At 45.2% G+C, this 22,708-nt stretch overlaps 1 protein-coding gene and 1 long non-coding RNA gene across 26 annotated transcripts in view; one reads left to right on the forward strand and one right to left on the reverse strand.

Moving 5' to 3' along the window:
- Nucleotides 1–11,365, forward strand: part of LOC106021766 — a 36,371-nt gene extending 25,006 nt beyond the window's left edge. For 11 of the 19 annotated variants that reach the window (XR_005880253.1, XR_005880255.1, XR_005880252.1 and 8 more), the window contains 5 exons: nucleotides 89–2,664; nucleotides 3,305–7,514; nucleotides 8,104–8,247; nucleotides 9,179–9,368; nucleotides 9,852–10,735. This is a non-coding gene — a long non-coding RNA (uncharacterized LOC106021766). Of the gene's footprint in view, nucleotides 1–88; nucleotides 2,665–3,183; nucleotides 3,271–3,304; nucleotides 7,515–8,103; nucleotides 8,248–9,178; nucleotides 9,369–9,851; nucleotides 10,736–11,307 lie in introns of those variants that run through there. The other 8 variants (XR_005880261.1, XR_005880266.1, XR_005880264.1 and 5 more) reach the window with 8 other exon arrangements.
- The window catches only part of Lekr1 (leucine, glutamate and lysine rich 1), a 169,910-nt gene continuing 152,522 nt past the window's right edge, over nucleotides 5,321–22,708 (reverse strand). For 6 of the 7 annotated variants that reach the window (XM_040754335.1, XM_040754336.1, XM_040754339.1 and 3 more), the window contains one exon: nucleotides 12,094–13,533. In XM_040754335.1, coding sequence (XP_040610269.1) covers nucleotides 13,123–13,533 — 411 coding nt within the window. In that variant the 3' untranslated portion in view covers nucleotides 12,094–13,122. Of the gene's footprint in view, nucleotides 5,525–12,093; nucleotides 13,534–22,708 lie in introns of those variants that run through there. The other variant, XM_040754338.1, reaches the window with a different exon arrangement.

The raw sequence follows: 22,708 nt of genomic DNA on the forward strand, positions 1-22,708 counted from the left end.
TCATATTCATAGCCCAGCACCTGCTAGAAAATTAAGAGGATATTTTCCCTCATGTCACATTACAGAGTGATGTTCCTTGTCTTCACAGGGTCGCTGGTGTTCACTCATTTGTCAGAATGACTGCATTGCAGGCTCTAGAAGCCAAGAGTGATCATGAGAGACGATGACTGAAGACACTTTCAAATGTTACAAAAAAAAAAGATAGTCACGTGAACTTGGTAAACTCAGGGTTTCATTCCTTTTAAATTGCTCAGAGGTTGAGAAAGGCCCAACAAATCAACAGATGTGGGGAGCTCTGAGCTGTTCCCTTAAAATGTAGTTGCTTCAGTGTTGGGCATGAAGCACACTTCGCCCTGTGCTAGCCAGGGATGTCGGTATGCTCAATATCAACAGCCTAAGCTTCAAAGGACAACTCACGTCATGACACAATAATCCTCAGCACGTGACACGACAGGCCTCTTGCCTAATTGCCGCACGGTGATAAAGATCAAAATATTATTGATCTACAGATGACAAAAAATGAATACTTTATCTCCAAGCTGAACAAAAGATAGGTCAGTCTTCTCAACAAACTTGCCTATACTCACACTGTCACTTCAAGGTGTGTTTCTGTACAAGACCGATGTCCAATTTCCCTTCAGTGGGAAATACAGGTGCCACAATACTCCAGAAGAAGCCACACTGATATACCCAACCCAGTTTGCTGGTTCCATTCCCAGGTCTTGGTGAGGTCCTTGAAGGAAAAAGAAAAGGGGCAGCTCATGCCCTTGGTTATGGTGCTAGTAGATGACGCTGCCCTTGAAGAATGTGACACAATCCCATTTGAGAATTGGTGAGATAACCTAGCCTGCACTGGCTTTATTTGAAAAATCAAAAGAGAATTTTAATTAAAACTTCCACAAATGTTTGCACGATTAACTGGGTGAATGCAAATCTTTTCCGGAAAAAACACGATCTCAGTTGGGTTCTCCCATCCATAAAAATCCAAGAACACAAGTTCACATTTAAACATTCCTAAGCCGGGCAGTGGTGACACAGGCCTTTAATCCCAGCACTTGGGAGGCAGAGGCAGGCAAATCTCTGAGTTTGAAGCCAACCTGGTCTACAGAGCAAGTTACAGAAAAGCCAAGGATACACAGAGATAGTCTACCTAGAAAAAAACAAAACAAAAAACAGCAAAAGCACCCCTCCCCACCCGTACTCTCCGTTAAGTAAAGCATCAGGGTTAAAACTCCATAGAAACAGGTCTCAAAGCTGCACCTTGAGAGACATCAATCACAGGATACGAAATAAGCAAGTTTGGTGTTTTGTTTTGTTTTCCTTTTTGAGGCTGGGGCTAGTGTTTCTGTGGCACACCCAGAGCCGAAAAGCACAGTCTGGCACCAGCTAACTTCTGATTGGCTCCTTGCCACGAGGAGGGCATCTGACCTCTTAGTGACCAGGACAGGAGCCGCAAGGCCATGCGAGCACGTGTTAGACTGTCATGGCTGCTAAAACGGGGAGGCTGGTCACTACATGACTGGTTGCTCCCATAACATCTGCGCCACTACTGCATTCTTGGGCACGCCCTTCCACGCTGCTCATCATCTTATCTCATGGGCAGGTTAAGACTGTTGATGACCGACTTCTCCTGTAGCACCCTCCACAGCTCTTACCGTTAATATGATAGCTCTCGAGTGTGGAGAGCTGCGCCACACCGCACCTTAAAGATGGCACCGGCTTCTGCCTTCCACCATCCCGACGGTGAGTGCTCTCGGTAACAAACAACTCCTTATTTGGCGTGCTTCTATCCTGCCAGGGTCATGCAATGATCATCAGCTTGCTTACACGCGCTGTTGCACCAATGGCTTATGCATACGTGGCCGTTCAGGGTTGGCTGGCCTCGGCTATTTAGGGAGCAGGAGGGGTTTCTCCCGCGGCTGCCTTTCCACTGTTCATCAAGGTCCTGAATAAACTGTCTGCAAGAAGTGTTCCTGAGTCGCATCTTCCTTGCTGGTCGAGGTGGTCGGGACAACTGGTGGCCCGTACGGGGACGCTCGTACGAAGAAGATCCTATGGAACTCAGAACTTGCAGCGGTCAGGGGGTACACCGGTAAGTCCCCAAGTAAGGCAGGGGCCCGCGTTAAGAGCGGGATTTTATTGTTCTCGCCCGTGACACTCGAGAAGGGAGATACATTCTAACTCGGTTCCAGCTTGGTTTCTCTGTATCCTGTGACTGTGCGTGGTGTCTTCAGCAACAAAGTCTTGCCGTCAATTTTTGGTAGGCGACCAGAAACAATGGCCATTCTGTGTATTACTTTGGGGGGGAGGGGAGGTCTCTGTATGCTCTCAAAGGGAGGTGTTACACACCTGGTGCTAAGATGTTTGCCGAAAAAACTCATGGCTTCTGGGAGAAACATTATCTCCCGGTGTAGGAGCATTATTCAGAAATAAGTATGAAAGCACGTGACCTAAAGGTTTGATGTAGGAAATCATTTTTTTAAATGTACTATAAAGACTACAATATTTCATTGTTATAGGATATAAATTACTTTCTATAGGACCCCCTAAAGGATTTTTAAGATCTTTTCCAGGTCTGTCTACACACTCTCTTCTGCTCCATGGATGCATTCTCCATACATTTGAAGCTGGCTTTATTGCCTCTTGTTGAATGTTTGTCTTCAGGTGAGGCTGAACTTTTTTTTTTTTTTTTGTCAGCAGAGTACAGAGATGGTGTTTAGATTGTTCCGGGGTGGAGAGTTCCCTATCTGTACTAGCTCGAATCCTAGACCAAGGGCTGCCACTTATTAGCTGTACTAGGTCCAGAGGGTTGATTAGTTTCTCTGGGCCTCTGTCTTCCCACCTGTAGAAGGAAGCTAATAGAGCTAGTTCCTCGGGCTCTGGGGACGAGCAAGTGGCATGTATTTCAAACCTCTGGCAAGATGCTCCACTCTTTTCTAACGATAAATACTAGCTGTTGCTGTTTCCGTTGACCCCATAATGGTTGGTGCCACCCCTGCCACAAAGGACTGCACTCTTGGGGTTTCTTTGTTCGTGCTACTCATTCTTCTGGTGCCCTGGAAAGTTCCCCTGTGCAGGTTGTGGCACCTTTGACCCCCCTACCCCCATTTCTCTGTCCTCTGCCCACCCACAGAGGCTTCCTTCCAACTACCTTAAGGAATTGACATCTCTCTGTGTTCCCAGCAAAGTAGCCTTGGCATCCAGAGGGACAGACCCTTGTGTCGTAACAAGGGGGCCCAAGTTCTTGCTGCTGACTGATGCCTGCTTGCTGTGAGTGTCCGACCCTTCCCTTTCCCATTATCAGGTTTTAGATGGTGAATGGAAGGCAGCTGCTGCCCCTAGACCTGTTAGCCAGATGTCACACCATCTACACTGGAAATCCAATTCTGCTTTAAACTTGGAGAACAAAGGAGGGACATGGCCTGAAGCCCATGGAGACGGGCCCTTCCACCGGCTGCTTTCACACCGGAGAGACACACATCTTAATAAAAATTACTAATAGTTCATAAAGATTTTGGGGCTGAGGTGCAGTCAGTGTGTGAACACTCAGTTGGGTATATGTCCTTAGACCCAGGGAGGGATGTCTTGTCCCGTGCCCTAGCAACAGCATGTTCTCTTAGTTCCCAGGAGGGTAGGGACAGTTGCAAGAGCCCTAGGTATCTAAGGACCATGGGCAATTAAGAGTGTGTCTGTGAAGTCAAAGTCAGGATATTTAGAATATCAGAGCTGAGAAATATAGAGTACACACAAGCACCACTGAAATGCATCAGGCATTTGAAACATTAAATTAGAAATGGTTAATTGCTACGGGATTAGCTCAGTGGCAAAGCACTTCACCAGCAGGTCCAATCCTTGATAGCAGAAAAAAAATATATATATGGTTAGATAACCAGTTTTAAAGGCCTTCGAACTATCCCTAAATCGTTAAGTGCAACAGTCAAACCCATAACATTTCTGCTCTGTGGACTACATTCGGGGCCTAGGTGGAAAAGACAGTTTCTTTTGCATCAAGGTGATTTGTAAAAGTAAGAATTTAATGACAGGAACTATTGTTGGCTTAGAACACACACACTGTGTAGGCCACAAGGAATTTCAGGCTCTCTGCCCTCAAATCCAATTTGCATGGCTGTACTCCTGTCCCTGCTACAAGCGGCTGTATATCCAACTTCCTTGAGAGGTCTTAAGACTCTGTGAGTCCCGGGCTTGGTTGGCTGCAGGGTCTCCCTGGCTAAAAACATTACCAGCGGCTCCACAGAGATGTGTTTACAGAAAAAGCACAGGGACAGTATAATTACTTCCTTTCATTGCTTCTTTGGCTATTTACGATTCTAGGTTCGATGAGACAGGGAAAACTTTCAGGGGCCTCTGGCACTCCTGAATGGTAGTAGGTTGAGGGAAGGCAGAACAGCCTCCATACTGGATTTTGGGTCTGGAGAGGGGGACCCTAATTAGATCTAACGTTGGGTACAAATAGGATCCTAACTGGGCCAGCAATCTTGAGCTCACAGTGTGTACACATGCAGAACTTCTGGTATTTCTCCATATGGACATACAGTGTAGACATCTGACATTTTTGGTCTATGCTGGAATTTTCTGAGTTCACATTCAAGGTACAGTACAGTGATGGGAACAAAACACTTCTGGACACTGATGATTTTCTTCCCTTACGTCCTGTGCCAAAGTGTACGCTTGAGGCAGTTTTATTAAAGCAAGGCAGAAGTGACTAAGTAAGAAAAGCTCAAATTGTCTCCTCCCAAAATGCACTTTTACAAGGACTCTTCTACTTGGTGATTGTGCCTAGGATACAAATTAGCTACAAAGGATCTTTAAATAACCGATGTAGTAGACATCAGTATCACCAATTCTTTTAAGTGTAGCTCAAATTTGTAGTTTATCAACCTTTATTGATATTTAGTATGTTATAGATATGCCAGAGAAAAGTTTTTTAAAATGTTGAATCATTTTGCCAGTTTGTAGGACATAAATAATTCTCAGCAGGATTGTACGTACATACATGTAATCCCAGGCTGAGGCAGGAAGATCATGAGTTCAAGGCCAGCCTGGGCGACACAGCAGGACCTGTCTCAAAGTAACCAGCATCCTATGCACAGGCCAGTAATCGTTACATTTTTCCTGTGCATGCCTTCCTTCCTTTCCCATCCTGTTCTTCTTCTTACATCATTATAGGCTTTGTGAGACTCATAGCTCAAACTGGCCAGTAACTCGTTAGGTAGTCCAGGCTGGCCTTGAACTCACCGTCCTCCTGCTCGGCTTCTCAGCTGCTGGGATTACAGGCATGGTTACTAGTCCTAGGCATATTTTAATTTTCCATTAAACACAAAGAAAAAGGGATATGATCCAATGATCCAGCACACCAGGAAAGCACTATCAGGGCAGTGTGTAAGCCTGAGGACCAAAGTCCATGGCGGAAACAGAGAACTGGATCCCAAAAGCTGTCTTCTGGCCTCTGCTCGCACGCCGTGGCACTTGCACACTCACGCACGCCATCAAACAGCTGCACACACTAAATACAAACAGAAATGCGTTATTAATAAAATTTAATTTTGTGTTTTAGAATTATTCATTAAAACACGTGCTTATGCCACCTTAAGGGTGACACAGCAATAATAGCTACTATAGCAGCTCAAACCAGAAAAGCTACACAAAGTTATACACGTATTTATAGTAACTTAACGTGGTAGTTCAAGAAAGGTTTTACAGTCATACAAAGTAATCCTAAAGTTAAAAATTTTTACAAGTGCCAATATTTGTAACATTCTGGTTATTTTTAAAACACCCAGAACATCTACTTAAACTTCTAATTATTTAAGATTCCAACCTAAATACGTGCAAGAGATACATAGTTTTTCCCCCTTTTTAATTTAGAGAACATCAGTAAAAGTTATGAGTGGGCCTGCAGGGAACATGGGGATTAGGCATATGCCCAGGGCTGTTAAAGTGGTGGATTTTTTTTCTCTAACTCACCAAAAGTACATGTCTCAGTTTCTATATTAAGTATTGTATACTACTCGGAAAAAGAAAATGATTCCAGCTTCGAGCCTTGCAACCCGGGCTTAGACCTCAAATATATTACTTTAAAGTCTGCTAACAGTGAGTGGAAAGTTGGCTTCTCCGGGTTTTCAGTAACCCTGCTTTCAATCAGCGGAAAGAAGTCACTTGAGTCTTGGCAGTGACCTTAATTCCCTAGAAATTTAAGGCTTTGGATAGAAAATTACTATTGGAGAACTCATTTGCCTCAAGAAGACAGAAGACAGGGAGATCTCTCTAGATTAATGTGCTAGGCAGAATCTAGCTCACTTGGGAGATAGAGACAGCACGGGCAGCCAGGCAGGGCCAGATGCTCACATCTTCAGCAAATAAATCTACTGCCAGCCTTAACCCTCCTCGCACCAATACCTTTATAAAAGCATCCAAATGCTTCCGCATCCTAAGTTACACAGGTCTAGTTGTTGGGCTTGAGTTGCTCGACTATGAGAATTGCTTTTAGTTTTACCTATACAAGTATCAACACTAAGCATGCCAGTAGGGAGGTACTAAACTTTTAAAACGGCAGGTGGAAGTCAGTCTGTCTCATTGGTTTTAGACTGACTGACTGATTGACTGAGAGGCTCTGTGCGTGCAGCCTTGGCTGGCTTTGAACTTGGAGTGATTCTCTTGCCTCTACCTCCCAGAGGCTGTAATCATAGGTGCGTGCTAGCATGCCTGGCTTCTTTCCCTCTTTTCTGGACTGGAGATGAGGCTCAGCGGAATAGCTGTGAAGAAGGGCGCAGGAAAAGAACGAGTCTCCAGTCGTTCCCGGGGAGACCTCGCACAACGGTGTTTAAAGAACCCCGCTGCCCGGGCAGTATCAGGAAATGATCTCGTGACCCTCACAGGCAAGTGCGTTTGACACCCTCTTTGTTAAATGGATTTGTGAGACTGTGATTCTGAACTGAATTCCATTTAGGCAGTGTTAATTCTGCCTTTAAAACATATTAATCCAGGTGAAGTGCCACGATTTAGTTGTCTATTTAGGCGATTCAGAACGACTTCCCGGAGGAATAATTTTTACTGGGTCTATTTTGTCACCTGGGAAAGTTTCCCAGGTATTTTGGTATTTCACGAGTCTCTGAGGACAATGGGTGTCACCATTACAATAATAAGCAGAAATTCAAATATATGCTACTATGACATTAAAGTTTATGGTTATTCAGTGAGTTGCCAGTGATCAAAACCAAAATGTCTGCATGGTCGGGTGGGGGGGGGTGTCCTCATCTCCAGCTGTTTTTAGGCTCAGAGCTGTGGGTGTTGATGTATTTTAGAGTTTTAGGAAAGAATATTGATTTTCTTTACTAGATTTCCTGGAGAGTTATGGATTCACAATCAATGCCCACATAGAAGAACCTTAATGCGCTGGAAATGGGTGCATGGTTGGGGGATTGTCCTCACCGCACCACTGTCTTCACTTAGTCAGGAGGGACTAAATACAGCAAGGCTGTTTTGTCTATCTTGTGGTAAGGAGATGTGGATTACTCCATCACAAGCAATGTACCCATCCCTCAGTGCAAAGACAAATCTCCTGAGAATCTCTCTAAGGAGATCAGTGATAGCATGCTTAGCATGTGCAAGGGGAAGAGGGGAGAGGAGGGGAGGGGAGGAGAGGGAAGGGGAGGAGAGGGAGGTAGGGGAAGGAAGGTTAATTCAGTCAGTGGGTTTGGGTGTGAGGTGAGAAATTCTGCATTTCTAACAATCTGCCAGGGGATGCTGGTCTTGCTGGAAGGCTGACTTGGAATAGGGAAAAACGTGGAGTGCTGATCACATTCTTTCTCTGGCAATGAGATGTGTAAGCCAGAAGCTGAAAACCCAGGTTCTTTCATTCAGTTTGATGTTGCACAGTTATGCAAAGAGAAAACTAAGTGAGCTATTATCTACTTGCATGAGATTATTATAAAGCTAGACCAGGTGTTGTAACAGGTCTCTTTAGTACCATAAAATGTTGTAGAGTTTAAGATAATCCTTACTTTGATTCTTTGATTTGAGCATTTTCTTTTCTATTTCCCTTTCATAAACAGTGAAAATCTGAAGGTTATTTTGTTTTTATAGCATCACTCCAGATTCCCCCGTTTATCTGTGCCTTCATTCTTTGAGTCAAGACATCGTTAGTCAACGATAAACAGCACACTTACTGAAAGTAAAAATAAGTATTTATTGTAGAAATTACTCACAAGAGACCAACAAGTAACCCAGGTGAGCCGAGTAGTTTTCTGCCGCTGAACTGGAAGATGGAAAAAGCCGGAAAAAGAGAGCTAGACTTCCGCTGTTCAGTCTTTTATACCTTCCTCCGTAAACGCCCCTAGCCATGCCCAAAAGTGGGCCTGGCTAGTGATGTAGTTCACCACCTATGTCCATATACATCTTTAATCATGCCTAAAGTGGGTGTGGTCAGTGGTGTGGTAAACCGCCCTTTTATTACCTCATCTGTATGCGCCTCTAATAAGTCACATGGTTAATGGCGGAACACTGTTTCCTCCTACAGAAGGTTGTTTTTTTTTTTATAGCATCACTCCAGATTCCCCCATTTATCTGTGCCTTCATCCTTTGAGTCAAGACACAATTATTTCTGCTTAATGTCCACTTATCCCTCTTCCTCCATGATTCTTACAACACTTTTCGGACCTGTGTGCTCCTGTAGGGAGAGTTCTTGTGTGTAGTTGCCTGTGGGAGCCTAAATGAAATGCGTCTCCTACTAGTTCACGTTATTCAGAGAGGTTCTAACATTCTTGTAGCCCCGGTTCTAACAGCTCTTAATACTAAAGGCCCCGAGTCAGGTATAGGGCTAAATGCTGAAAGATCAGAGAGATGAAGGAACAAACCATGGCCACACCTTACCTCCTCAACCTCCCAGCTGAAAAAGAGACTGAGCTCTGTCTCCTCTGGCCTACGTCCCTCTCTCTGCCCAGCCACCTCACTTCCTGTCTGTCTGTAGAGACCCGCAGACCTCTATGGTTCGATAGTGGTTAGCTCCGCCCTCTGACCTTCAGGCAAACTTATTTGTTATACAAACAAGATATCAAGGGTTGGCAATAGTTTCAAATAGCAGCTAGTGGGAGGAAAAAAAATTCTTTCCCTACCCTGAATAGAATTTTAATCTGATGCCTATTACTTATTCCCAACGCAGATATCTCCATTGGAGCTTCATTCAATTGCCTGGACTACTCACTGCCTGACAGCTGCTGCTGCATCCTCCAGCCCTCCTATTCTTCAGCGTCCCAGCAAAGCTCCTAATTTTCGGCAAAGCACATGCCACTTCCAGGCTAAAAGCGTGCGCTGGCCCTTATTCGGCACCTGCAATGGGATCAGCTTACCAGGTACTCAAGCTGTTGCTACATACCTCTCACAAGTGATTTCTATGATCCTTTTGTCAGTGACTATGGTTACACATCTTTCACCGGGTATACCCTTTTCCGTGCAGTTCTGCGCCTCTTTTTAAAGACTTGTCGTGTATGCCAATAGGCCGGTTCTTTTTTGAAGCATTCCTGACTCCTCTGCTCAGATTTGCCTGCTACCTTGCTCTCAACTTTTAACTCAATACTGCTCATCTATATTATGTCTGCATATGCTTTATTCTTGACAACTACTATGTAATTCTTGAGGATCTATAATGTCTTTAAAAAAAAACCCTCACCATGCCTTTTCATGAAAATCTCCATGTCTGTTTAAAAAAAAAACAAGTAAGCGGATAGCTTTAGGACTAACCTACAACTCAAGATGCTCAGAAACTTGAGAAATCCAAAACTATCTACTATTGTAAAAGCGTTGTATTACTTTATGTCTATGGGCGTTTTCTGCAGGACACATGTGTGCCGACCACCTGTGCGCGGTGCTCGCGGAAGTCGGAAGAGGGCATCAGGCCCACTCAGAGTTAGATGGCGTCGAGCTGCCGTGTGGATGACGTGGACCAAACCGGGGTCCTCTCTCTCTAAGAGCAGCAAGAGCTCTTAATCACTGAAACGCGTCTCTAGCCCCTCGCCGTTTTCTTGCCATTCACGATACTCTTTTGTGCTGTGGGTCCATCACTGGTAAGGTCAAGATGTTTTTAACCTTTAGGTTATGTGTTCTTGCTCCACGTTTTAGGACTTCTTTCTTCAGTCCATATGCCCATAGCCCAGTCTGGTGTCGGTTAGACTAAAGGTAAATTACCGGGGCTTCTGTTTATCCGTATACCCCTCTGACACCTTTGGAGCGCATAGAACACAAGCTCATGACAGACAATGGTTCCATTCTGAGTTACAGACGTTCACTGTAAAGCCAGAGTTTATCAATGTGCTAAGAAACCGCTGGTTTTTTTTTTTTTTTTTGCGATGGTGGTCTTTGTATCCGTTTAGGACAGCTTACGTGTGACTCTCCTTATTGACCTGCATTCACAGGAGAAACAAAGGGAGTAGAAACAGTTGAGCGGGGGTGGAGGGAGGTGGGGGTGGGGGGAAGAGCGTGCCTCGCCTGGTGACAGGGATTGTTGCCCAAGATGTTCTATGCCTTTGCTCACTTTACTTATGTCACAGGTATTCATCATTCAGCATGCAAACAAAGTTCAGAACCAGGAGATCTGGGGCAGTGGTCCCCACCGCGTTGTACAAGGTGATACCAAGGGAGGGGAACACCTGTTGATGTTTCTCATTTTAACAGATGCACATTTATGTTAGCATTCACCAGAAACAATATAATTGGCAAAGGACGTTTGTCACTTCTATAGTTATTCTTCCCTGAATCCACCTTTCCTTCTTATACGAACCCAAGCTTGAAAAGTGAGTACACTTAAAAAAGGACAAATATTAATTAACTGTAGGGTTGGTGCTGCTAACAACAATCATGATGGAGGTTTGTGGGGAGAGACTGGGATTGCGTGGCCGAGATCTCACTTCTGTCTCTGAGTACACACCTCTAGCCAGGTCTCGTTCTCTTGGTCCACTTCCTACCTGCAGAGGTGGTTAGGGTGTGGCCCTCACAGTCCCCCATCCAGCCACTCTTCTGTGGTGCTGTGCTGTCTTGTGAAATGCCACTATGAAGAATGGTAACCTCTGTAAAACAGTAGGAAGTATCCCAATCCTAACACAAAGACTCCTACCTAAAGCTGTCAGGAAATTGGGGGCATTATCTTAAGGTTAAAACACTCTAGTAACATATTATAGAAATTATCCCCGAAAGTAGAGATTTACAAGGATGACACCAACTGGCAAGCTAAGCAATAGTGGAGAGGCTTCCTTAAATGCCCCTCCCTGATAATGAGTTCCTTATATGCCATCCTAGAACCTTCAACCAATGACTAATGGAAGCAGAGGCAGACACCCACAGCTAAACACTGAACTGAATTCCTGGAACCCAGTGACTGAGAGGGAGGACTGATGAGCAAAGGGGTCAAGACTGGGCTTGCTTAACCCACAGAAACAGCTGACCTGAACAAGGGGGAGCTCTTGGACCCCCGACTGATGGCTGAGGCCAGCATGGCACTGATCCAGACCTCCTGAATGTGGGTGTCAGTGAGGAAGCCTAGGCGCTCTATGAGGTCTTGGGCAGTAGATCAGTATTTATCCCTGGCTTACCCATCCCACAAGGAGAGATGCTCTCTCAGCCTGGACTCCTGGGGGAGGGCCTAGGCCCTGCCCTGAACGAAATGACAGACTCTGGATATCCCCCATGGAGGGCCTCGTCCTACCTGGTGAACCGAGTAGGGATTGGGTGGGGGGCTGGAAGGGTTGGGGGGCATGGGGGGAGGGGAGGGATTGGGAGCTGGGATTGACATGTGAAGCAACCTTGTTTCTAATTTAAATTAAAAAAAAACCACTCTAGTAAGCTTTAGACGAGGAGGTAACTCTGATTTGGTTAGCCATATTACGTTTATGCAGTACTAGGGATGCCAGGGTACCTGTGGTGTCTCTCATCACTGCTGCAGCGAAACGGGTAATTTACTGTGCTATAGTCGCACGTGTTACTGTTTTCCCTACAGGAGAAGGAGAAGACTGAGTGTCCACGATAAAGCAAGTGGGGGATTTAAGTCAGTTTTTCACACCCAAAAAAAACACATAAAGACAAGTGTCAGGCGGAAAATCCGGATTCGCACTAGCTACCCCATGGGCTGGTATAGCTTTAAGATAACTGTAAACAGCAGACCTCGTTTTCCATTCTCACCCCGGGAATAATCAGCTACCCGTTTCCAGGGGCAGTCAATTCTGAGTCCAGGTTAGCTTTATGTTCTTTTTACTGAGCTGTCTTGTGCTAGTTCTCAACCGCTGGAGAGTGTAAAGTTCAGTACATCTCAGCTGTACACCAGAAATCATTCGGTCAAGGCAATAGCCACCAAAACGATACCCACGATCCGAGAATCAAATCACTTTTCCCTGAACGGAAATGATACTCACGATCCGAGAATCAAATCACTTTTCCCTGAACGGGAGTCACCGTCATTTTAGAGCGGGGGGGGGCAGCCTCGCGGGTACATGATGGTCTTCCGAGAGGCTTTCTATTATTGCTTCTGACCCAGCCAGATAACCAGGTAGGCTGGGAGGAAGGGGCATTTGATGATGGTTTATTAGCTCTGTGAGCATTGGAAGTAACTACTTTCGAAATGAAGGACTTTCTTTTCCCTATTTGGAATATGCTTATCACATCCATCTAGTTCAATAAACAAATGAACAAATACCAAGTAAATCAATATAATCTACTTTTCGTGTGTGTGTGTGTGTGTGTGTGTGTGTGTGTGTGTGTGTGTGTGTGTGTGTGTGATCTGCTTGTTATGAAAGGAAGGAGGGGAGGATGAGAGTCAGGAAGCGACTGAGGGCCAGAAGCCTCAAAGGCCTGACTTGCAGAGCCTAGGATACTTTGCATGAAGGTAGAAAACCAACCCTCTTGAGTACCAACTTCATTATCTGTTGCAGTTTCCAAGGGCCTTTGGAACGTGGCCCCACAGTTCCTAGCTTTTCTTTTTTCTTTCTTTTTTTATACATTGTTTGTCAAATATATCTACAGTCACGTTTGTTTCCGGGCACCCGGTTACAGTGAGTCTCTGGCATGCTGTCAAAGGGTGTGTCCGCGGGAGGGCAGGGAACTGCTCCTGGCTCGGGGTCGTCACTGCTGACTCAGCCTCCGGAGAAAGATGGCAGTCAGCCTCTGCCTGGCCTCGTTTACCGAAGATGCTCGGCCCCTGGAAGGATACCGCTGGGGAAGGGCGGGCAGCCCGGAGCTGCTGACCTTCTTGAGCTTATCTGGGGTTGGGGAAGCAGTGGGTTTTGGCAGTCCACGCAGGCTGGGTGTGTTGGCGCCTCGTCCGCAGCTCTGTCTCACGCTGCTGCTGCTCCGCTCCTGGTGATTACTGGCTGCGGTGGCAGGGTAGGTTAGGGTGCCCTTGTCGAGGGAACACGGTAAGCTTCCGCCACTCCTCCTGAGCTCCTGGAGCTGTTCTCTGGCTTGACTCAAAGCCTCTGTCAGTTCAAAGCGTTCTTCGCACTCTCTGCGCACTGTTTCCTGGAGAAAGGTGTTCTGAAAAGAGACAGGAGAAGCAACCCTGGCTTTAAACAGTTTGTGTAAGTGGAGAGTTGCTGACAACTTAAATCAGAACTGAACTGAAGGTCGGAGGGTTTAGTTCAACCCTTGCCATTTGTTAAGTGAGGTGGAATGACCCGTTCAGGGTTCCGGAGAAGGTGTGGTGGGGCCAAATCCAGACCCGAGGATGCTTACATCAGCGGGATTTCGACATGCTTGCCCAGTATGTTCCGATAGCCATCAAATACTATCTATAAAGTCATCATACGTTATTTTGTAATGAAAAGTATAGGCCAATACGTGAAGCAAACTGGTAAAATTATGAGATGGGAAAGAATAACAATACAGCAGCCACAGCATTTAAGCAGTAGTATTAGTTATTTATCAGACGCTTTCAACAGAACTGAAATATGCAGATCATGTGTCATTCTTCAGGATAATGTCCCCCAATAAAGAACATGCTTTTCTTTTAATACCAGCAGAGCTCTTTCATCAAGTTACTGTAAGCTGTGATGAATAGCGTGTATTAGTCAGCCTCACCTTACTGGGACGACTATCTGAGGCAATTAACTTTAAGGGGAGTGCATTTATTTTGGCTCATTGGTTCTGGAGGTAGCAAGATCAGACATCCCCTCTGTGTTGGGCCCTGGAGAGAGGGTGGTGCATCACAGCAGGGGTGCATGGTGCAGTCAGTCAAAAAAATATAAAAAAACAGAGGGAAGCCTGCCAGGATCCCACCGCCTGTTTCCGGTCCACACCCCTCCAGTGATGCAAGAACCTCACACAAGGCCAACATCTCAAAGACCCCAACACTTCCCAACAGCACCCTCTGGGGACTAACCCTTCAACACATGGGCTGGTGGGGCTCTCAATGTCCAACCTATAGCACAGCCACTCACTGAAGACGTTTGCAGTCTCATGAGGTTGAGCAGGATGCACTTCTATGTATCCGATGGAATTTGAACCCGAGAGTGGATGCTATGGTTTTAATAAGGATGGGCTTTTTGGTAGAATAATCTGGAGAAAAATAGAATCTCACGTGGTAGGAACATATTGACACAGATGTAAGCTTTAAATGGGATTGATTAGATCTCATGAAGGCTGCATCAAAGTCTGAGCATTCTGCATTTATTTTATGCTGAGGAATTCTCCGTTTCCACATACGGAGCTCATCACAATTCCTTCATTGGGTCTTGGATCTTCCCAATGTCTGGATATTGCAAAAATGCTATCCTCAGGCATAATGTAGCCATCATAATCAGAGCAAGTGTGATTACCCATACTAGATCCTAACAAGAGAGGGCCTATTGATGTTTCCTCATAGAAGGAGGGAGTAAGGAGGGTGGGTCATTAGGCTCTCACCCCATTAGCTGTAAATAACTCTGCTCCAGATGCCCATGGGCTCAAGAGGGGCTGGAGTATATGGTAGGGGAAGATTAATTGAAGTGTGTGTGTGTGTGTGTGTGTGTGTGTGTGTGTGTGTGTACACTAAATGTATGAAGCTTTGGGGAAGTCACCTACACTGGAGTAGAACTTTTTGGAGATGCAGCTGTTTTGGGGTTACCTACGCTCCTGCTAATAACAACACACCCATGTTCCCGTAAGTGAGCCCAATAGAACTATGGTTCAGCTAGCTCGGTTTGAGTTCATTTGACCTGTCATTGGTGGCCTATCTAAGGTGAACAAGTGTTAGCTCATGTCTTCCCAAGAAAAGTGTCGCAACACCTGACATTGCAGACCAGTGGGTCTGCTGACGGGGTGTGGGGAGGGCTAAGGAGGTGGTTCACTCACTATGTGCTTGCCACGCAATCATGATGACTTGAACTCAGTCCCCCAGCACCCATGGAAAAAGTCGGGGATGGCAAAACCTGTCTTGAATCCTAGTGCTGAGAAGGCAAAGACAGGCGGGTTGCTAGGGGCTCTGGGACCAGCTGGTCTGTCTGACCTGGTGACATCCAGGTTCAATGAAAGATCCTGTCTCAAAAAATAAGGTGTACAGTGATGGAGGAAGATACCCTACATTAACTTATGGACCAGATGGCTTCCATGCATGCATGTGCTTTCACACACATGCGCGCGTGCGCGCGCGCACGCGCGCACACACACACACACACACACACACACAACACACACACAATGAAAAGTCAGTCATTCAAAGTGGTGTCTTAAAAACAAACACACTTGAAGTAATTGTGCTCTTGGGATTATCCATCAGATCAGCCTGTAAAAATAGCCAAGGCATTTCCAAGTCTGACTCTTAGTGGAAAACATCCTCCCTGAGGGTTTACTGACTAATCTGCCATTGGTGGAACTAAATAAGAAATCATCAGGCTAAGTTCCATCTTCCTGCATTTGAGTTTCTCGTGATTATGGACAGAATTTTATTCAGTTATGAATTTTGTAATTAAAATATAAGATGGGCTGAGTATGGTGACACACACCTTTAATCCCAGCACTAGGGAGGCAGAGGCAGGCAGATCTCTGTGAGGACAGCCAGAACTACACAGAGAGACCCTGTCTTAAAAAACCAAAACCAACGACAACAAAGACTATGGAACAATTCCACATTGGCACAGTAATTTTTATTAAAGCCATTAGAATGTCTGGGTCAAAGGTCCTCATTTATATTTATATTACATACACACACGATCCTTGTTCACATATGTTTCTTAAGCCATTGGTCAATTATTTGCCTCTTCTTGTTTTTGGTTTTTAGAAGAATTGGAAACTATTGGCATTTAGGCTTTGTCATGTGGTTCTCATTAACTCCACCTGAAGAGTGGTTGGAAGCCGGGGTCAGGGAAGTATCAAGCTGCTTACAAGAAAGATTAATAAGGTGCTGTGTTAGGGCCATCACATTTACTGCTCTGGATATATTTACCAAGAGAAAGACACAGAGGGTTGGTTACGTAAGTCACCAAGAGCCACTCAACCCAGAAGTGAGAGAGCGGCCGCCTCCTAGCCATGTGCCTGTGGGAGTTGTCTACTTCATTATGGCAAGCATACATGTGCCTTTCGCGTCTAGGACATCAAGGTGCTGGAAACTAGTAAGACATCTCATCTGATTTTCCCGAGAATTCTAAACTCTATTAATCTAGCTTCTTTTTTGTTGTTGTTTTTTTTTGTTTGTTTGTTTGTTTTTCGAGACAGGGTTTCTCTGTTTTGTTTTGGAGGCTGTCGGTCCAGCCCAGCCTCGAACTCACAGAGATCCACCTGCCTCTGCCTCCCGAGTGCTGGGATTAAAGGCATGTGCCACCACCTCCAGGCTTAATCTGGCTTCTTTTAAAAAGAGAGAGCCCACTGCGTATTTATCGATGGGTGGTACTGATCTAGATATACAGTACTAGCTACCTATACACATTAAGAAAACTTAAGAAGGAGTCAGTTTTCTCTGAAACATAAAACAACAACAACAACAAAAACCACACACACACACACACACAAACCCATGGATAGCAATAAACAAGGAGGTAAACAAATCTGTGGTACAAAGGATAGTAGCAATAATGTGAAAAGATAAAGTGATGATAGGAGCTTTCACTAAAGAAAAATGAAATTCATCCAACCCCTAAACTTGAATTTGAGCCTCCAAAAAATAATACTCTATCTACAGAAAGTACACCAAAGGCAAGTGCCTTGCAAAAATGGTTTCAGGCAAGTGACGTGGGGGGATGAAAAGGCAGAGCAGGTGAGGCCGGAGTGTGGTGCCAGCGGACTCCAGGCTGTGCTTTCCCGCCCGCATGGGCTGAACCAATCATAGAGTTCTCAGATTGCACAGCCCGGCTCCTACTGGATACAGCCCGGCTTAGAGGGAGATCTGTGACTGGGGGGTAGGGAGGGGCTGCGGACTGTCTCAGTGTGAAGTCAGCCACTCTGCTGCTATGCTACTCATCCTTCAAGGCTGTTCTGCTTTTGGAACCAAGGATTAATCCTCTTTCTGTTGTTCCCGAACCAGGAGGACCTCTGAACTGAAAACAGGATCCACAGTCGGGGCGTTCATCTGTGCCAAAACCACTCCCATTTCTTAGGCGATATCCTAATACCCTCGTTTTTTCTTCTCTGATGACATCACAACTTCTTCCCCTAAACTGACGGTACAACACAGTTTTGCTCACAAGTGGTTTAGGCGTTACAGTTTATCTGGTCATATCGTAAAATATGGAGACAGAACAGTTGAAAGTTTAGGAAGTTGCTATTTCAGGAGTGGAGTGTGCCGGCATGATGGACATGTGGATGTGACTCGAGTCAGTAGACACATTAGTGGAAAATTCCATCACATGTGTAAAGAATCGTGGCCTGTGGCTATTAGGCAAGGAGTGTGGGCTGTGCAGACTCTTCCTTTGTTTGCTTTGTTTGGCGGACGGGGTCTCACTATGCAGTCCTGACTGGCCTGGAACTCAATGTACACCAGGCTGGGCTCTTATCTCACAGAGATCCTTTTGCCTCTGCCTCCCAAGGGCTGGGACTAAAGGCGTGTGCCACCATGACTGGCTGTTACAGACTTTTAATATTTATTTTTTTACTGAGTGACATGAGTAAAATCTGTAAGACAGAATATGCTCTATGGGGCTGAATATTACCAGTAAACATGAAAGTAATCCATGAAGCCACCGTCCTCTACATGTCATGGACAAAATTATCTTGGGCCACACGTACCATGGCGTGGTAAAGAAATATCACTGACGGCAACTGAACTGGAAGGCAAATGAGATGACAGGCTGGCACCAGGTGGAGAAGCTGAGATGGCATCGAGGGAGACACATCTCCAGGCATGGAACGTGGCTGCTGGAAGACTCGGGGTATGTAAACACAGAAGAGACCAGCATGGAGGCAGGAGGAAGTGAGCAGCTTTGATGAGGAGAGCTCTGGCCGCCTGTTATCACTGGAGTTCTTGCTTGGCTCCGAGAGGGCCATCTGGATCATGGGAAGACACTTCGAGCACAGTCACACAGGCGTGAAAAGAGGCTCTCTACGCCAGCTTCAAGAAAGACATTGTGAGACAGAGGATGGTGGAGGGGGGGTGGGGAGCTCAAAGTCTTCATGGAGGGTTAGCGTGGCCTAGGGAAGGAAGAATTGCTGCTCCTGGTTCTCTAGTCCACCCACTGGTGTTGAGCACTGTCTAGGGTTGCCTCAAAACATTCTCAGATAGAGGCTGCTTCAGCTGGACTGGAAATAATTAACTGCTTACTTGTATTCCCACGGGGTGTGTAAGTATAAAATTGGAAGTGTAGACTAGCTTACCATCTAGTTAAAACTTCCTAAGATCAGAAGTGTCCAGCATCCCACTTGGTTTTTATATTTATTTCATATTCACACTACTGAGTGTTTTCAGTTCCAAACACAGAGAAGAAGCAAGAGAAGGCTTTGCTGAGTGACTTGAACGTTCTGAAGGTGAGGACCCTGTTTGTGATGTTTCAGAATTGGCTGTATTTGGCGTAACTGGGGGGCGGGGAAGGGTATGCCAGGAGAGACGTCTTCACTGAAGAATAAGCACGGATGGCCTTGTTCATGTTTCATACTAACGAGGCCCCGACCAGTCACGAAATGATAGTTGACACGGTTTCTACAGACTCTAACCAGGTATAACCCGGAAGAGGGTGGCCAGCCGGCTGGATGAGGCAGGCAGCAACTGAGGTGGAAGAAAGTTCTGTGGGGGAAGGTACGGAAACTAAAAAGATGAGTACGAGTTAGGAAAAGATGTGCCTCGCTCCCGTGCAGCTGGCCTGTTCAGCAGAAAAATGCAGGGGAAAAAAAAAAGAGAGAAAATGGCTTTCAGGTAAAATAGGGATAGGAAACTAAACAAAAGTTTAGGAAAGAAGATGGATTTCATACTGATTGCGTTAAAATTGTATACTCATGCTCCCAAACACAATAAAGCCAACTACTGTGGGCTTTATCGGAATAGAAGTCATGTGACAAGAGTTCTCAGGATAATGGCCTTCAAGAACCAAGCTTTCAAGATGAAGGAGAAGAGCCTAAGGACACACGTTATTTAGGAATTCTTCTTCGAAGTCAACAATCAGACTTTAATATCTTGTCACCATTAATGAAGTACAACAAAGCAATGCCTCCATTTTTCTTCCCAATCGTCACTGTCCTGACATCCCCTTCCTTCTTCACAAGTAGAGGCTCCCTGGCAGGACCCATGTCTATCCATGCTCCTTGTCCAAATTCCAGGGCTCCCAGTTCATCTCTCCCTGCTCTCAGCCAGCCAAGCCGAATGTGACCCTTAAAGGCTTTGCTCTTTGAAAGAGAACCCGAGGCTGTCATTTTCATCCTTTTGACTTGCATTTCCCTGACTGGCTAAGCACATCGAACATCTGCTTGAGTGTTTCTCAGCCATTTGAGATTCTTCTGTTGAGGATTCTCTGTTTGGATCCGTACCCCACTTCTAAATTGGATTATTTGTTTTTTTGATGCCTAGTTTATTGAGTTCTTTATATATTTTGGAAATCAGCCCTCTGTTGGATGTGGGATTGGTGGTGAAGATCTTTTCCCGTTCTGTAGGATGCTGTTTTGTCCTCTTGACAGTGCCGTTGCCTTGCAGAAACTTCTTGGTTTCACGAGGTCCCATTTATTAAGTGGTTGTTCTTAGTGTTTGCACTGTTGCTTACTGACCTAGGCACTCTGCATATATGCTACAGTTGTGTAGCTTGATCCTTTTGTTGGACTCCTGACTCTAACACTTCTGGGATCCTGCTTCCCATACTGTCTCACCTTGCACAGCCTTAATGCATGGGGAGGTGCTCAGTCTTACTGCAACTTGATATGCCATGTTTTGTTGGTACTCATGGGAGACCTGCCCCTTACTAAACAGAAATGGAGGAGGACTCATGTGGGAGTAGGGGTGAGGGACTGGAAGGGGGGGAAGGAAACTGTGACTGGGGTGTAAAACAAATAAATATGTTAAAATATATAGTTTTATGATGTGTCAAGGTTGAGGGATCACTTCTTGATAATTTACTAAATGGCCTTATGCTTCTCAGTCTCCTGCACAGAATTATCAGAGAGGAACATGCCATTTTCTCTATGTCAATTACGTGAGCTTTTGAAGTAAATACATACCCCCCAGACTAAGGAAATTCCCTTTGAAAATAAGCTATTTGTGCTTGCAAATGCTACGTGGGTAATAAGATCCCATCTTACAGTTTACACACAGGTCCATTGTCACCATTTTTTTTAGCAAACTTTCCTACATAGTTTTTTTGAAGCAGTTTTGATACTTGGAAATAATTTTAGATATCAAAAGGCTTAAGGTCGTCCATGATTTTAGGAAGTCACATAGGTCCCTACTTAGTTTCTCCTGCTCAAAGGTCACCACCTTGCTAAGAGCTTGGAGACAAATCCTCCTTGCCTCTTCCCTGCGGTGTCCTGAGGCTGCAGTGCACAGCAGTGACTTGTACTTTCTTTCTAAGCAAAAGCAAACACAGGATGCCAAGGCAAAGTGCCTAACAACAAAAACAGTTTCAAAGGCAGATCTACAGTCCTTCAGCAACAACATTTTGACATTCCAGTGCTCTGAAAGGGAAAGCAATTGCAAGTCAACACATTTGTTGACTAACTCTGGATGGGCTGATTATGGATTCATTAGTTTCTGGCTGTGGGTCCTTCATATGAAAGACGGGTCCTAAAATATTATGTGGTCTTTGGCTGTTTATGTTTTTTAAAAAAGTGAGTTCCAAAAATGATACGGGCGTGTCTGGATAGGGCAGTTGGCTGGCACACTTCTGGGTAGGTAGACTGGGCATGGATGCAGCGACTGTCTTAGACACCCTAATGGCCAGTATACTTGGGTCTTTTGTTTTGAGGCACATCACAAGAGAGGGCTCTTCTAACTTCTTGGTTACTTACATGTAACCCTGTTGTCTGCACTCTGGGAAAGGGTCTTGTGGTGAGGACTGGGACTGTTTCCCAATTGCTATATAGACCTCCACTATCTTCTTCTATCCCGTGCTCTGATTTTCACGCCTGGTGCTTTTCTCATCCAGTTTAGCCGGAACGAGAACCTGTGGGCAGTGATACCGGGCACAGTGGGTCCCTGAGAATCTATCTGCTCCTTTTACTCTCAGTCAGTCCTGCTTTGATCCCTTCTTCAGAGGTGTTTTGTGTCTCCCTTCCCTCAGCCTCCTCTATTGTACCATGTTTCTCCTTTGGGGTTCCCCCCCCTGTTGGGGAAGTCCTGTGTATTATGTCAATAAAGCACTGTTGGCCAATAGCAAACCAAGATAGGTGGGACTAGGGGTCCAGAAGGACTCTGGGAAGGAGAAACACAGGAAGTCAAGATGTAACACCATGGGGTAGGAAGCCCGGAAACCTCTCCGGTAAGAGAAATACTTAGATTAGCAATTATGGGATAAATACTTAAGTCAGAGCTAGCCAGTAAGAAACAAGCAAGGCCAACAGTTTCATAATTAATATAGCCTCCTGTGTGTTTATTTGGGACTGATGCGGCTCTAGAACCAGGCTGGCGGAAGGCTTCTCTCAAGGAAAAGGTTTCCCTTTACAAATGGTGTCAGAGCGGGATTGAATTTCCATGTAGAATGACAAAAGCTTTAAAGAAATTTTAGAAACAAAAGGATAGAGAGAAGCACGGCTTTTTGGTAGCAGCATTTTTCTCGGGTGGACTCTGTTTTGCTTGCGACAAGCAGAGATTCATGCGGCTTGCTTAAGGGAGGCTTCCTGAAGGTTCTTTTAAGAGACTCTACTAACAATTGAAAAGTTATACGTACAGCTGGAAGTGGCAGTGACCACATCTCCAAGCCAACAGCTTTTGCTGGATGTCAGCATGGACTGAGGCGATGAGCTGGAGTCACGCTTACGCCTGCCATCTTGGAAAAACTGCAGTTTAAACAGCTGCGGTTTAACAGATAAGACACGTGGCCAGAAAAACATAAAGATTTACAGTAAAGTCAGACTTTGATGAAGAAAAACCTCTAAAGGTTTCAGTGTGTTTAAAAATATATGTAAGATTGAGAGAGAAAACCAAATGGCTTAATGGTAAATAGAGAAGCTGGCTGTGGTGGCACACGCCGGTAGGATTTGCTGTAGAGGCAGAGGCAGGCAGGTTTCCAAAGAGAAACCTGTCTCAGCAAAAAATAAACAAAAGTTAAAAAAAGTAATAATAATAGATAAATAATAAGCCATGTAAAGATAAAAAATACACAGAAAGTCT

Source organism: Mesocricetus auratus, unplaced genomic scaffold, assembly GCF_017639785.1.
Source record: "Mesocricetus auratus isolate SY011 unplaced genomic scaffold, BCM_Maur_2.0 Super-Scaffold_100011, whole genome shotgun sequence".
Taxonomy (NCBI): Eukaryota; Metazoa; Chordata; class Mammalia; order Rodentia; family Cricetidae; genus Mesocricetus; species Mesocricetus auratus.